This window comes from Molossus molossus, unplaced genomic scaffold (assembly GCF_014108415.1).
Source record: "Molossus molossus isolate mMolMol1 unplaced genomic scaffold, mMolMol1.p scaffold_m16_p_15, whole genome shotgun sequence".
Taxonomy (NCBI): Eukaryota; Metazoa; Chordata; class Mammalia; order Chiroptera; family Molossidae; genus Molossus; species Molossus molossus.
The window spans coordinates 18,305,259-18,321,728 of record NW_023425350.1 but is presented as its reverse complement, the minus strand read 5'-3'; the positions used below and the strand labels follow the sequence as shown (position 1 = coordinate 18,321,728).

Here is a 16,470-nt window from a genome sequence, read left to right as displayed (position 1 = left end):
TGACTTGTCCAAGGTCACCTTGCTAGTCAGAGGCAGGGCCAGGATTGAAACCAGGTTTGTCCAACTCCAAAGCCAAATCTGCACACACTCTTAGGTCACAGAACTTGACCTAGGTCACCTGAGTTTGAATCCCGTCTCTGCCACCTACGAGCCATTAAGACCGCAAGCTAGTCACTTCCTCTAGCAGGGGATGAAAATCTCATTTTACTTGCAAGGATCAAATGCAAATGCGAAAACTGCCATCTCTACCATACTTTATGAATGGCAGTGCTCATCATTATCATCATCCCTCTTCTTAATTTGCACAGGCGTGAAGAAGTGACTGCGGACATAAAGGCAGACATTGTGTGCGCTCATTTCTCCTCCGGGTCAGCTAGCAGCGTGCAGGCAGGTCGGGAGCCCTCGTTGGCACGGGGCCTACCATTAGCACCAGGAGGACGTGCCCAGTGAATTCATTTAACCAGTAATTAATTTTAATTAATTAATTGGGCAGCCTCTCAGTTGCAAGCATGACCCTGGCCCAGGATAAGAGCTAACAAGGAGACTTCTCATTGGTTCTGGGGGACCCGCAAGCGTGACCCACTGAGAGGTCTGAGTCTCACCTCGGTACCTGGAACTGGGGAGCTGCTAGCATTCTGTCACCTCTCACTGTGACGTGGTTGATGCTGCCAGGACACGTGCTCTTGGGCTAAAGTAATCGACAGCCATTGTCATTGCCGTGGGACCTAATTAATCTAAAACCTTGGGGCCATTCAGAATTAATAGCTCAGCGGTGACATGAGACGAGTGAAGAATCACTGCCAAGGTGCAGGGTGCGAATAAAATCCTCCGGGCACGTGGCAAGGGTTTGGATCCCCTTAAAAGCCGCATGTTAACACGGACCCTCGTGGCTCCCACCAGTGACTGTGACAACATACTGAGGTGGCCCAGAAACGGAAAGACCCTGTAGGAAAGAACAGACTCTCCCAACTGTCAAAGGAGAAGCACACCTGGTGTCCGTGCCCCTGCAGACACGCGTGGCCTGGAGCCCTCTCCTTCCGGTGGCTGTGAAATCCGTAGGCCTTTCCTCACGTCGAGCCGACCCCGGGCCCCAGCCGGAGGGCGGCGAAGCTATTTCACAGCCTCGTCCCCACCACACAGAGGAACTGCGGCACAGAGGAAGCCATTAGTCCAAGGTCACACTGTTACAATTGAACACAAAGGAAAAGGTCATCTTGTTCTTCGCATGAGGTACTTCTCAGGTGAACCTGGGAGAGAGAGCACTGGACTGAAATGTTTACTGCAGTGTCCCTCGCCCTGCCCTATTATTTTCGGTGAGCTGTTCATCTCTAACGTGGGGTTCCCTGCCTCTTATCCCAATGCAGGAGAGAGGAACTAACACGGAGCAGAAGTATCTGCTAAGCTGGCCACTGAGCTCACATCGTCTTAGAGTCTCTCTCCCAATAGGTCTGTAAGGAGAGTATGACTGGCCCCATTTTACAGATGAAAGCTGAGGCCCTGAGATACTGCATCATGTATAAAGACAGGACTACTCTTCTGCTTCCAAAGCCCCTGCTCTGTCCTCAGCATGACCCCACGCCACTCCCCAGAGGCTCCCCACTTCCCTTGGTCTTCCCCGAAAGCCCACGGTTCAGGGGAGAAAGCCCAGCGCGCTGATGTGGCAGGAAGACGGCCCTCTCTTCCCCCCCTTCCAACGTCGCAACCCTCCCTCGCTGCTTTTTTTAATATAGTGTTTATTGTTTTCTCTGATTACAGAAGTGCTCTATGTTTATTATAGAACATTAGGAAAATACAGGAAAGAATGAAGAAGAAAATTGAAATTACCCACAGCCTTACTCCCCAAAGATAGCCTCCGTCACCACATTGGCACATTTCCTCGCGGAGATGAAGGCAGAGCTGGGCAGAGTGGTGGAGAAGGGTTTATATATTTAGTATCACACCACGTAAGCATTTTGTGTCTTCTCTCTTAATATTATATTTTTATATCGATATGATTCTTCATAAACATGCTTTTAATAGCTGTGAGCCCTGAATTTATTGTATTGTTTTTGTTCTGGTTGTCAAAAGTCATAGATGCTCATTATAAAAAATTTCAAAAAGACCAAAAAGGAAAAAAAAAAAAAAACCCTGTAACTCCATAACCACACGAGCCAGGGATCCCACGATTATTATTTTTAGACAAAGCCTTCATGTTTCTTCCTGTGTTTTTACAAAGGGGACACGTGGACGTCCCCGGCTGGGTGTTCTCTGGCTGGGACATGATGCCCAGGGAGAAGGAGACATGGGATGCTGTTTTCAGAAAGGATCTCCATCGTTTAATCTCCTACCTGGCCAGGAATCCAGCCTTCCCTAAGCCTCTATAATTGCAAGTACTTGCCAGCATATTTGATTTGCTTGTTATCAAAAATCTGCCTCTGGCCTGCGGCTTGCTGGGTTGGGTTGATTTTTCATTAGGCTATTAATAGCTAGCGAGTTGGTGTTTGTTTTTCCAGGTGAATTAGGAGGTGGTGCACAAATACACTGGGTTTGGCGGGGAGTCGATACTCGCAGTGAAGTTAGTAAGGGGCCATGTTGAAGGCAAAGAATGTTTAAAATGACAAGGTCACACCCAGAATCATTGACCTGTGGTATCTTAGGTTGGGAAGGATTCTTAACCCCCATTCAGACCTTGGATGTCCCTGATGACAACCCCAATCCTGGCCAGAAGGCAGTGATTGGGTGTAGGGAGTACCTGAGAAACACCCACCAACCCCCTCGAGCAAGCACCTCTTGGAACATCGCTCTTGGTAAGAAACGATCCATTTTGCTGGCATGGAATACACACCGAGCGTCCATCCTTGGTGTTGTGCCCACTGCAGGAACCGGGCCCCCCTGCAGAACTTCAAAGGCCGGTGCCTTCCTCCTCGGAGCATTTCCTACGCTGGGGGCGCCCCGTGGAGAATAAATATTATGTGATACCTTCATTCTCTTTCATCCCACTTCAGCCTAAGTTGCACGCTGACGTGTTTTATGGGCTGCAGAGACTGTTGTGAAGTTACCACGGAGCATGCGTGGCGAGCGTGGGGCATGTTCTCGACATAAAATTGCCGTAATTACCTCTGGAGGAGGCAGGGGCCAGGACAGAATAATCGCATTAGGCCTCGCCACGGTGCAGCTTCTGCTTTACATACAGAACTTTAATTAATAAAACGGCAAACACCGGTAGCACGTAATTGGAAAGTCTAGCAGGCCCCACCGAGAGGGAAGGAAGAGGGCCCCGGGAAAGGCTGGCTGGAGCCAGAGGTAATTGCTGGGGGCTGCTCCTGGCCTTGTCTCTTCACGTGTCTCCTGTGCCATCTGCATATAAAGGAGTTGATTAGTGGAAAGCTGCCATTTATAACCTATATCTATTAGGGCGTGGAGGATAAAAATGTTATTGTTACAGGCCCCGATGAGTGTCGTTTCTCATAACTATTACTTAGGATTTGTATAAGATTTCCCATATTTGTGTGAATACTCTTGTTTTCTATATATATATATACACACACACACATGCACATACACATAGATGACTAGTCATTGTTTGGCAGAGACAATGGTTATAAATAGTTTAAAAGCCATTGGCTCCCTAGTTCCCCATTAGGAGGTATTTCTGGGAGAAGAGCTTGTTAAAGTATAAATTCTGCTTCAGCAGATGGGGCCTGAGACCCCGCATCTCTGATAAGTCCCCACGTTCTGCAGCTCTGCTGGTCCGCAGGCCACACTTTGAGCAGCAAGGACCTAGAAAACCTTCACAAGACCCCAGAAGAGGCAGGTGCATGTTGCCACAGTGTGTCCCATGTATGCAGCGTGACAGATACGGTGGAAAGAGCACAGAGCCCAGGTGGGGTCCAGGTCTCAGCAGGGTCTGAGTGACTGTGGGTGGCTCAGCCTCCCGAGGCTTCAGAGTCCACGTCTGAACGTGGGTGTGACCATGCCTACAGGAGAGGGTGTGACGATACCTCTGCTCGTCGTGAGTGCAGGGTGAGACAGAGATGCACACTGCCTGGCGGCCCGTGCAGTCCGTTCCTCTACCCTCCAGGCCACCCAGATAGAAACTGTTCTCATTAAGATCAAATTCCAAGAGTGTTTCTGCCCACTCAGGGCACCTGAACCGTGACCCTCAAGATCAAGCAGGTCTGCCTGGCTTGGGTACCTGCACATGATGATCTCCAAGGGGTTCTTTAACCCAGGAAAACGGAAGTCTGGAGAGGGGCTCAAGTCAGTGATCCGCTCTGGGAACCACAGACAGCTGCTCTGTTCATCTCGATACAAGGAATCAATAAGGGCTGTTCAGTAAGACTTGACAGCAGTCCTTCAGTTCTTCTATTTAAGAAATTGGAGAGAACCATCCACCGTAGTCCAAGAGGCTATTCTGGTCCCGTTTGCACTCTCGGTCCCCCTGCCCGCCCCAGCCCAGGACCTCACTCTCAGGCTGTCCTCACTCTGCCCGGGGGCTGTGGCAGCGCACAGGCCGTCTGATGAGGGCCGTGTCCTCCCCCCTGCACCGTGGCAGTGGGGAGCACCTTTTAAGCCATTTCTTCAGTTATTAAGAATTGCCTCTTACTCAAAGTCCAAGATGAAAACGGACCCCTCGCAGAGGAGCTGCTCCCTGCCCTGCGTGGCCCTGTCTCCCCAGGGTCTCAGCTGAGGCTGCACTTTAGTGTCAGGAGAGACCTGAAAGCTGCGATGCCCAGGCCCTGCCCCAGGCCAGTTAAACCGCAGGGGCGGCCGGACAGCCGGACAGACGGGGACTGTCCTGACCACGCCCCGCCCCGGTGAGTCGGAGGGCGAAAATCACCGGTTTAACCCTTTCATGCAACATGTGAGCTCTGCTCCCACATTCTTTCCCTTGAGCCTTCTGTCTGACCACCTTTTAGCACAGGCAGGGGAGGTAAAGTTATCATTACAAACTTGTCCATAAACAAAAAAAAAGCTCAGAAAGAGTGAGTGGTTTAGCTTAAAGTCACACTTAATTCACTTTAGCCTTGGAGCCCAAACTTCAAATAGTCCCATGGTCAACAGATAAGAAAATGAAGCCGGTTGGACAGGCCACCAGGGGACGGTGTTGAGACGAGGAGAGTTGCTCACCGTGCAGTCCGAAAGGAAGTGGGCTGAGTCAGGGGCACGGGGCAGGACCCTGCCTAGCTCTGTGCTTCTCTGCAGATTCCTATGTCGTAGGTCTGGGATCAGGCTAGAGATCCTGCATCTCTAATGAGCTCCCAGCTAGCACCAACCATACCAGCCTGAAGACCACACCCTGAGTAACAAAGTACTGACGGAGTCTAATGGCAGAGTCTGGGAGGACTAGGGACGACCACGGGGAAGAAGTAGGCCACACGCCAGAATGCTTGTAGTCTTGAGGAAGAATAACCCCTGCCTGGAGGCATCGCCTTACCGCACACTCTGGTTGAAAGAAAAGAAAGAAAACAAAAAGACCAAAAAAACAAACTTTGCTGGCCACTCACTGGCTGCCAGTGTGCAGTCTTGTTCCAGATCTTCCCTGTTTCTAGGGCTAGACTTGCTGAGTCTCAAACAGTGCGTTCTTTGTCTGGAGCTGGGTGGTAGATATGTTTTCTGCTATGAACAGAGGTGATGGTATATAAGATGAAAGGAAAGCCCAGGTTTTAATGTCCCCATTTATCCACAGCACTGGACAGTCGGCACGTGGCTGCCTTGCCCCGAGTCCTGACTGTATTATGACTCTCATGTCTTCACTGTCAAGTGGCTTTTATTACTTCTCCTTTGCTACACTGGGCACAATGGCAATTACTCATTTAAATTCAGATGTCCTGGCTGAAAGACAAGCAACGTGAGGCAGGAGAAGACCCGCACAGTGTGCTATGCAGAATAGCTCTACAGTAAATCTTTGTGGAACGAATGCACGATCATGTCTCTCAAGGACTGATACCAAGAAGGAGCCTGGCCAACCTCCTCAAAAGCTAAGGATGCCATTCTTAGCACCAGAGGGAGAAAGCTCAGCAGTCAGCTGGTCAGTGTCCCCAGTGCTGATATGACAGGGCTACAGCTCACCAGAATGCTCATGGCACCCACAGACTCTGCTTGACACCAAAAGTTTCCTAAGTGCAGTGAGAACCGGGCCATTTTGATGACTGCCAGTTGGCTGAGAAGTCGGTGGATTCTCTCCCCTTTCCTGGAGCCTGGCCCCTCAAATGCAGAACAGTGCTATGGAGCTGCACAGGATAGAAAGCTAGTCTCTGTCTCTGAGAGGCGGGCCTGGAATAGACAGGGGAGTCTTTGTATAAATATATACACGGACATGCATTCCGGCATTGACAGCTCCTACCCTGTGCCCTACTTCACACCTGCTGTGAATCCAAGATGAATAAGACAGTCCCTGCCTTGAAGGAACTTGTCGTCCAAGGGGGGTGGAGGGTACCGAGGGAAGACCAGGCAGCAGAACCAAGCCCCGTGATGGTACCAGGAGCCTGAGTTAGAAGATGTCAGAGGAGGCAGAGATAATTTCTGAGATAGATGATAGTAAAAGGCTGCCTGAAAAGAAAGTAGGTTTAATCTGTTTGAAGTAAAGAGAAAGAAAGAACAGGTAGTAGAAATGGAAGAATCAAAACCAAGAAGCAAAAAAAGGTAAGGTAGGTACAAAGCTGACGTGGGGGGGTGTCTAGGAACCAACACTCATTGTGTCTAGACCACTGGATGGTACAGACAGGTCTTCACTTCAGAACATGAAACACCAGCTTATTTAGAAATCACAGTGCTCATCTGGTCGAAATGTCTGTCTTTCTTTCAAGTCAGGGCTTCTTTCCCTCCCCTCCCTACCCCCACTACCCTTGTTGCAGAGGAAAAGCCTGAAATCAGAGCGCTCACTGGTCGCTCTCCTCCCCAGCTCCCTCCTCTCTGTGCCCTGCTAGCTTCGGACATTTCAAGGTGTTAAGCACAGGGAGGAAGAGGGGTTGGGAGGGCGGGAGTTCTTATTGACTGGGACTGTCGTGGTCAGTGCATCTGGCATCGGTGTTCTCTGGGCATGGCAAATGTGTAAAGTTGACTGTTCCTCACGGGGCACTTTGGTGCTCTCTTTGGAGATCTGTCTGCCTTTGTCCTCACTCTCTCCACTATGGCTGGGAATCTTTCACCGTGACTGGGACCTGTGTGTCTCCACCCAGGTGGTCACTGATCTCTCCCTCTGCTCTTAGACACTCAAGATCCCTGCGGCTTCTTCTGCTGAGCTGTCCACCCCTCCAGGCAGCCCTGTCAGACAGGGTCTCAAATGATTCCCGTGGGCTCCCATGTGCATGGCTCACTGGGGTCTGTGTGCAGCCCTCGTGCACTTTCTTGCCCCAGCTAACTCGGGGAGCGCAGGCCACCCCCAAAGCTGCCACTGTCCTGTGCTCCGCCATCAGAGCAGCTCATAGACACTGGTCCACTGCGCACCCCAGGCTGCAGGGCGAACTCCCAGTGCTCCGGAGGCATCGTTGAAACCACTCCCTTCACCTGGGATGAAGAGGAAGCCTTCTCAGCACAGGGTGAAGTGAGGTGTATGTAGACAAAAAGCACGTTCCTAATATAACCACTAACTTTTTATGTCCAACGTACAGATGAGGGATTAGGAATGACGTAGCCCATTTTCACCACCCCTCTCGAGAGCTCTGTAGCAGTGTGCTCTCAGACTTCCTTTGAAGTGCAGTGTCTCACGCCTCAGCGCTTCATCCAAAATTCCTTGTTGGCATTTGGTTACATCATTTACTATCTCGTTTCATTGTCACAATAACCCTGTAGAGTAGAGACACCTATTCTCACCCTAGAGAATAGAGGACTGAGCTTCAACAATGAGCAAAGTGGCAAGAACTGGTTTTGAATCAGACCTCCCTGACCCTGGAGCACTTAGATCATTCTAGAATGGAGGCCACCTGGCTCAGTATACGTCCTCTATGAGTAGGCATTCGATGAATAAAAAGCTGTTCTGCTTCGACTATAGAGTGTGCGTGCCTTGACAGTAATCGAGGAGTGGGAAACAGTGGAGAATCACAGACAGCGATGACAAATGGAAATCTGACAGGTACACAGGTGACGTTAGTGGGGAGAAAGGGTGGCGAGAGAAGGGCATTCCAGGAGGCCGTGGACAGGGTTCAGAGCCACGTAAAGGACATGTGAGTGTTACTCTGTTAGAGTAATGAGGATAAAGCCAGGCTGAGCGAAGTTAAAGAGGGGCTGGGTCACAAGGAAATAGAAGCAGCAGTTACGTCCCAGTTATCCAGATGTTAACATCTGGATGGAGGGACAGAAAGAGGTTGCAAGCTAGAGGAGCTAGCAGGATCAAATAATGGATATTTTTCCAGGAGGGGTTAAACGTTATTTTATTTGTAGAGAGAGGAGCGAGAAGATAGAGAGATTCCGAAGGTCCTGGAGAAAGGAGGAGAAAGAACTGAGAACAAGGGCTAGAGGAAGATGAAACAGTAGGCTTCACGTAGAAGAAAAGAAGGTTACGCCTTCCTCTAAGGCAGGAAAGGAAGAGAAAATGTTGACACATAGACACACTTGGAGAAGAGACGGGACGAGGAAGAGCACACCTGAGATACTACGCGTTATCAGGAGAGTCGAAATCAAAATAATGGATTGGGAATGGAGTATCGTGAGGGGACAGCATCAGGGTTTGGGAAAGAGTTTAAGACACCCATTGTGCTATGTATGTTTAGAAATCAACTGTGGAAACCAACAGAGGGTGAATAAGTACCACCCACCATCCATGGCATTGAGGTTCAACAGCCTGATTTCACAGAAGTCCAAATTAGCCATATTCTGTGGACAAGAAGCGAGGAGAGGAAGCATTGGCAAGCATTGCCTCTAGCTGGGCACAGCAGGGCACAGACTGAGGGCCGAGAGGGTTCAGTTAGCAAGAACAGGATTAAAATGTCTGGTCATGTCATCCAGATTGCGCAAGAAAGCCAAGTGGGGCCAGAAAAAAATTAACAGGGAGGTCTCATTGGAGACAAGAATTCGCTATCTGCATTTGAGGAAAGGGGGAGGGTAAAAGTGAAGAGGTCAACATTATAGACCAGGCCTACTTGACTCAGGATCTTGGAAATAGGGCAGCACTCGGGCAGCCCAATGCCAGGTGTAAGTGCCTCATGGTAGGTCATTTCTCTGATCAAACTGCAAAACAACCGTGAGCTCAGGGACTGGGAGACAGAATACCAGTGATTGACCAAGAATGTCTTCAGACAATGAGAATCAGAGAAAATGGGGCACCATAGCTGATGAGAACTCCAGCTTGCATAGGACATATTTTACCTTGCTTCCTTTTTATTCTTTGGCCGCCTCCTACATGCCCCCCACTGGGGATTGGGCCCACAACGTTGGCATGTGCCCTGACCAGGAATCAAACCAGTGACCTCTTGGTGCATGGGTGGACGCTCAACCACTGAGCCACACCGGCTTTGCTTTCTACAATGGCCATTTTTTTACTACAGGCTGTGGACAGGAATACTGGGGGCAATGCTATGCTACAGTCGTCCTGACTTTTAAGTGTTGTTCATAGATTGTTTCTATCAAACACACAACCCCTATTACTTTAAACACAAACACCAGAGACCGTGTTCATAGTATATACTGCCTCTGGGCATGACTGTACTTGAACTTTCTTAGAAACATTAGTTACGCTTCCCTTTCATGTGTCTAGAGAACAAAGTCATAGAAACCTTTAATAAATACATACTGGATACATATGCCTGCGACTTCCATTGGGCAAAGCGGGCACTCTCATTCTGAAAGACAACCTATTAAAAGGTCTTCGTATGTAGATTTTTGTCTCACCTTTGCCTACCAATGGCCACAGGTATCAAGTCATAGGGTCCTCAGTTAGCTAAGGCATGACATGGTACCCTTTGGATAAGATTATTAGCATGTTTGGGGAAGAAATAAAAATCTGTGATACCCACATCACTAAAAGAAACAGAGTCACAAAGTTACTTGCCCAAGGTTACCAACTAGACTGGGGCCGCAGACAAGAATGTTTTGATTTTCTTCAGGAAGTTCATTTAATGCCCCTACTGATCTTGATACCACCTCAGAGGCAGAATCTTGTGAAATTTCGGATGGTCATATCAACCGGAGCAAAGTTCCGAGACTGCCCTTGGGTTGCCCCTGCCCAGCCCCTTGAGCCCTAATTAAAGCCCTTTGGGAGGCAGTGGGCAAGATCAATGCAAGGCATCCAGCTCCCCTCACGGGCAGACCTGGGCTGAGTCTCCAGCAACAGCCTTCAGGGTTGAGAGTTTCAGAAAGGGGACCTAAAGTTTCCTTTCAACATCCTGTCCTCTGGCTCTTCTCTCCCTTGCAGCTCCGAATGTCTTGGCTCATCCGTGGCATCTTGCGGGGAAATGTCTCCTTGGTGCTGGTGGAGAACAAAACCGGGCAGGAACAAAGCAGGCTGGTCTGGCATGTCGCCACTAACGAAGGCTTGAGCCTGTGGCAGTGGACGGTGCTGCCCCTCCTCGACGTGGCTGACAGGTGGGCTCTACCCATCCCCGTCACTCCCTTCCCCACCATCCGCCCAAACACAGGGCTCATGTCTTCCCTCCCCCCATCCTCGCTAACCAAGACACAATCCAGCTGTGCACATACATTGTATACACACAAATGTGCACACCCACACACTTCTGCAGACTTACAGAGAATCCCACATCTCTCCGAGGGGTGTCAGTACTAATGAGCATTTGCCGCCCACATCTCTGGCCTGACCTGATTGGCTGCCTCCAATATCTGTAGGAAGAAGGAAAACGGAACCATCTGTGTTGCTCCCAAAGAATAATCAGGCTTTGTAGAGGGGTGGGCAAAAGTAGGTTTACAGTTGTGAGTATGCGAAGCAGAGTTTAATCATGTATTACTATTTATTTAACCTGCATGTCTTTCTCCATACGAACAACTGTAAACCTACTTGGTCCACCCCTGTACATATACAGCATTTCCTCTTACTTAGTGGATTTCTCCGTACTTTCCCATTTGACCATTCCTTAATTAACAATCACGGGACCTGCCGAGCACAGCAAGCTGAGGACTGGCGCTCAGGTGGGCCGGAGTCAAGTGCTCGGTGGGGTCAGGTCCCTGAGGCAGGTGCCTGAGTTCGGTGACACATTCTTCGGTAAACAGACCAGTGCTTCTACCAGAGGCCTTCCTTCCTAATCAGATTCTCTCACCAATGACACTTGTGACCTTGAACTTCTCTGGGTCTCAGTTTCCTCATCTTTAGACTAAGAGGGTTAGACTAGAAGCCGTTACTTCCCTGTGGTTCTGAAGTGGAGCAGTAGCCACTGAGTTCTCTGCCACCTGTCTCTCCAGGATGGCTCCAGACTGCCCCCCGCAGGCGGCCTGGAGCAAGACAGCTGGCTAGAGCAAGGATGGCCCAGCACAGCTGCTCATGTGCCCCTCGGGCATCACACTGGACCCCAGGTGGTTGGTGCTGATCTGTCCCAGACCTAACGGGGGCTGGGGTTATCTCTATAAGGGGGACAGATGGATGGATCCAGATGGGTAAAAGCCGTCTTTCAGAGGCAGACTATCAAACCCCACGATCCACAGCAGCCTCTGCCTTAGACTCCTGCAATACATTTCAATTTCCTTCCTGATGGATCCACCGTCAGAAATGTCAGCAAAGGGCTCGGGGCGAGGCAGAGGGTGATTTCAATCAGTACACGACTTTGTAAATATAAGTTTGGGTCTCAAATTTTCCACCCAAACTTCAAAGTCTGCTGTTCTCAAGAGCAGGTAACTCAAGCCATCAGAGGAAGACGCTCCTGTCCGCTGAGCACCAGCTTCCCACTCCTTCCATGGCTGTGGGGACATCCTGAGGCTCGGTGTCCACAGGACAAATGAATTTAATTAAAGAGAGAGAAGGGTCAGTGTGGGCACGCCTTCAGGATCGGGGGACTGTGTGCAGGCGGTGAAGATCAGGAGGGTGATGCCGGAGACTTCCCTACTGGGAGGTGCTAAATTAATTCAGATGAATCAAAGGGATTTTTTTTCTCCTCCACCAGCAAGTCTTCTCTCTTTCATAGTCACTCCAGGGGATTTGCAGCAAGTAAGATGTTGACTCTGTTCATTCCCATACACTAGGGTCTTGTTGGAAGGAGACTTTGTTCTCAGCCTCCCTCCTCCCTGTTTAGGGCTATTTGCCAGACTGACATTTCCAATATTGATGAGACCAAACTCTGCAGTGGGGCTTCAGACAAAGCCAGCTTGGTCTGATGATGCCTCATGACCCAATAAGTGTGCAGTTACAGAATACACGAATGCCCTCGTTCTCGGGGAGACTGCACGGCACTGACATGCTTCGATGTGGGAAGCTGCCCTGACACCCCCAGCCCAGGGCTGGAGGCAATATGGGGACCCTCAGCCCAGACGCTAACAGGACTACTGGAGAATGAGGCACAGGGCTTTCACGTGCTAAAATCCAACTAGACTGTAGGTATGACTGGCCCATGAAACGAAAGAAGCACTGTGGATGAAACGGCACAGGCTTCAGAATGAGAAAATGCCAAGTTTAAAAACTGGCTTCACCACTTATTCATTGTGTGACCTCTGCCATGTGCTGGACCTCTCTGAGCCTCACCGTTTATATCTATAAAATGAGTGTAATAACATAGGATTATTATGATAACATCATAGGATTATTATGAGACTAAATAGAAGGACTATCAAAAGCATCTATATATAGTAGATATCAATGAACTTTATTATCCATGTCCTCTGTTCTCACCTCTGAGTTATGTAACCTCAGATAACTTATTGAATAAATAGCACAAATCACAGCCACTGATCTTTCAAGTCAAGCCATGTCCAATGAAAGAGCAATAATAGCATGTAGCTCTTAGGGGCTTTGGGAAAAGAAAGTGCTTGGGGAACTGCCTAGTCAGTAATAAATAATAATAATAATAATATCATCATCATCTCCCCACCTAATGTCTCAGAAGAGACTAGGTTATTCAATTTAGCACTAATAACCAGTCATCCAACCCTAAGATGGAGGGTTCTTAGGAAGTTGTTGTCATCGGTGCTCTGTAGACTCCTTGTAAGAGTAAAGTCTCTGATGGAGGAGAACCAAGAGGCACAGTCTTCCCTCTTTCTTCCAGGAGTGAACAAATTGCTAGAAAATGAAAATGGGAGGAGGGAGAAGGTAGAGGAAGGAAATATAATAAGGGAATGAGAAAAAGAAAATAGATAAAAGGCAAAGAAAGACCAACAAATCCCTTCCTCCTAACCCCAGGCAGGTGTAAGCCCCTCGCACCACCTGTCTATACCCCATGAAGCATCCTCAGGCAGGTCCTGGCTTCAGCTCCTCAGCACCCAACTCCTGGACAGCTCCTCAACCCCGGACCTCGCGGAGGCCAGCACTCCATTCCCTGTGCTGTCCCAAATCCCCTCTGCTCCAGGTTCCAGCGGCCACACATTAGCAGGTTTGTTGAAGCAACTTTACCAGGGCCCAGAGGTGTGCCCTGAAGCACTCCCAGACTCGCGACGCCGCTCAGCTCCTGGGCACGACTGAAACCAGCCTACGCCATTATCCTTTCGCCTCTACAAGGCAGGGCCTCCCTCCCCACTGGTCTCCTTGCTTCCTTTTGCTCCCCACCCAATCCCATCTACAGGGGCAGCTTGAATACCCTATGTGAAATGTAAACCTAATCATTTTCCTGTTTTAAATATCCTTCCATGGCTTCCCGTGGCTTTTATACCACCTTAGTCGACCTGGTAACTGCACTGAACTTCTTCAGCTCAGAGCGCCATGCAAGTTCTCACTTCCGGGCTGCTGTACCCGCATTACACCTGGAATGTGCTTCTTGTCTCTGTCATCTCCCTAACCACCACTCTTCCTTCAGTTCTTAAAGAAGCCTTCCTAGGCCCCTAGGCTATAGAGCAAACCTGCAGTATATTCTTGTGGCCCGATAATAACTGGTCACTTTTACTCTCTGTTTTTTCAACATCTGAATATATACCAACAAGGGGGATATCAGACCTCTTACATATCACTGTTCCCTGAACATTAATACCATTCCTAACACATCGTATGTCTTATACATATGTGTTGGCAGAGTTAATTAAGGGAAATTGCATATATTTCCAAATATTCTAGCTGAATTAACAGAATTTCACTTGTTGGAATCCATCTAACATTCCTCCTTTCTCAGACCTGTGTCCAACAAAACATAAAATCACATTATAATAAATACTACTGCAAAATGTTCTATATATGGACACATCATCTGTGTCCCATCAGGTGAACCCTCTCCCCCAAACAGCATTTGTCACTGTTGTGACAAGGAATTCCCTGCAGAGACTTGCCTGATGCCTATGCTTTCTTTGTCTCTGGTCACTGTCCTGTCAGAATCTCTCTACATAAAAGCTGCTGGTCGTAACTGTGTGTCCTGGTCCTTGCAAGTGGGCAGACCTAGAGCCGAGCACTTGAGAGCAAAGAGCTATATTCAGATTACAGCCGCCACACAGTAGTCCTTCTGAAAGACTCGAAGACTTTGCCATAGATATATGAAGGCTGAGGACAGGCAGACATTGATCCATGGGATGATATTCCTTCTGTCCAGTTACAAGCAGGCAAAGTGATAGAAATATTGTCATAGTCTGGCATTACTATAAAATGACATTAACTGTACACACATACTACAAAGGGTGGCAAAAAAAAAATCTCCAAGAGCAGTGCCCGAGATGTTTGAGCAGTGGCAACATGCCTGGAATACAGATGTGCTCTCAAGGTCATTTTGAAGGACAGCACCAATTTAAATGGTGGCTTGATGTGTATTTAAAAGCTACCACATTGCTTTACACCCACCTCATAGAACTGGGGGACTTCATTTTCTCCCCACATCATCATCTCCCCTCCCATTCAGTTGCCATTCTCTCTGCTGGAATTAATTCTTTCCTTTTCTCAAAACAGAAGAAAGGCAAATTCTCTTTCCTTATTCTAAATGTCAGTCTCCTGCAGGGACATGCTCCGAGTTTTCCTCTTTATAATCATATATCTTACTAAGTGAAACACAGTGTTCCCACACCAGTCTAGACTTTAACGGGTTTGCAAAGCAGAAGCAGATGCTGAGTTCAACTCATTACAGGGTGGATTTGGAAACACGGTGGATCAAATGAAGTCTCGCAAATCGCCGCAGTCGCACAGCCGAGTAGAAAGTGCATAACCGTCACGCATGCAGACTGTACTCCCCTGCGTTATAGTTATGAAGGCTTTTAGCTGGGCACTGTATACAGAGTCCAACAAGGAAAAATGTCCCCTCTGGAGACATTTTGGTTTCCGTTTCCTTTGCACCTTTTGCCCTAAACGACAAGTGGTGTGTTTCACAAAGGCGCCTCTCGAATGGGATAGCTGAGACGCAGCTATGCCTTCGTGTGCTTAGACCAGAGACTCCATGAGCCACGCTTGTTCTTCTATTCCAGTCCTGTTTCTCACCCACAGATCCCCTTTTACAGGGGTGCTCGCAATAACAATACCCTCCTTTGTGTGGATCTCTCTGTGATGAGAAAGGCATTAAGGGGCATCTCCATCACGACATAGTCTTACCTGAGTAGAGAAATAGCCGAATCCAGGGAATGGAAATCCAGATATTCCCGATGAACCTTGGTCTGCAGCTCTAGACACACCTCTAAAACAAGTAGTGTTTGAGTCAGTTTGTTGTGAACTGAATCCCAGCTTTCCCCTAATGCGCGAGAAGGTTTCTAAATAGTGACCATCAGGGCCAGCGTTTGAGAGCTTACTGCCTGCAGGTCACTATACAAGTACTCGACGTGAATTATCTCATTTCGTCCTTAAGACTGTAGACGCTATAATCAGTCCCCTTCTTCGTAAGAGGAATCTGAGGTCTAAAGAGGTGAAGCAATGTTCCCTTAGCCCTGCGGCCAGTCTGCTTCCTGTGGACATGCCTGAGGAAATGAGTGGTCAGCGCTTGGCAGATAGTAGAAAACTTCATAAACGGCAGCCACTGTTGTCAACAAAACATTTCGGTTTGGGATTATTTTAGGCCACATCTCTTATCCATTTTGAGTTAGACTTTTCCTCTGCTGCATCTGCCCCCTGAAACCCATCATCTTAGTTCACCAAGCTCCCGCCAGCCTGCCCAGCCTGCAACCCAGGAAGGTGCCCCCTCTTCCTCCCGGGGCACAGAGGCCCGCTCCCCACAGGCCTTATCAGGTCAGCATTCTAGAACACCTTCAACTATCTCCACTCCGAAACGAGAGCATAGATTCTGATAGACTTTTTTTATTTGCAAACATATTAATGAGCCATGTCAAACAGAAGCATGAAAATAAAATACATTTAGTGATACTCTGAAAAAATCACCCTTTGTAGAGAACACAGTTCACGTCCACAAGGATGGACATGGAAAATCCAGGCCCCTGGGTGCTGCATTGGCTCCAGGAGGAGCCGGCAGAGGGGCAGGCAGGTGGTCTCCACCTTCTGCCCGCCTC

The 16,470-nt window shown here is 48.8% G+C and overlaps 1 protein-coding gene across 1 annotated transcript in view; it reads left to right on the top strand.

Annotated features, from left to right (window-relative positions):
• ALK (ALK receptor tyrosine kinase) overlaps window positions 1-16,470 on the top strand; it is a 594,344-nt gene that overhangs the window by 503,634 nt on the left and 74,240 nt on the right. Inside the window, exon 9 of the mRNA XM_036262276.1 lies at window positions 10,331-10,500. Coding sequence (XP_036118169.1) covers window positions 10,331-10,500 — 170 coding nt within the window. The remainder of the gene's footprint in view (window positions 1-10,330; window positions 10,501-16,470) is intronic.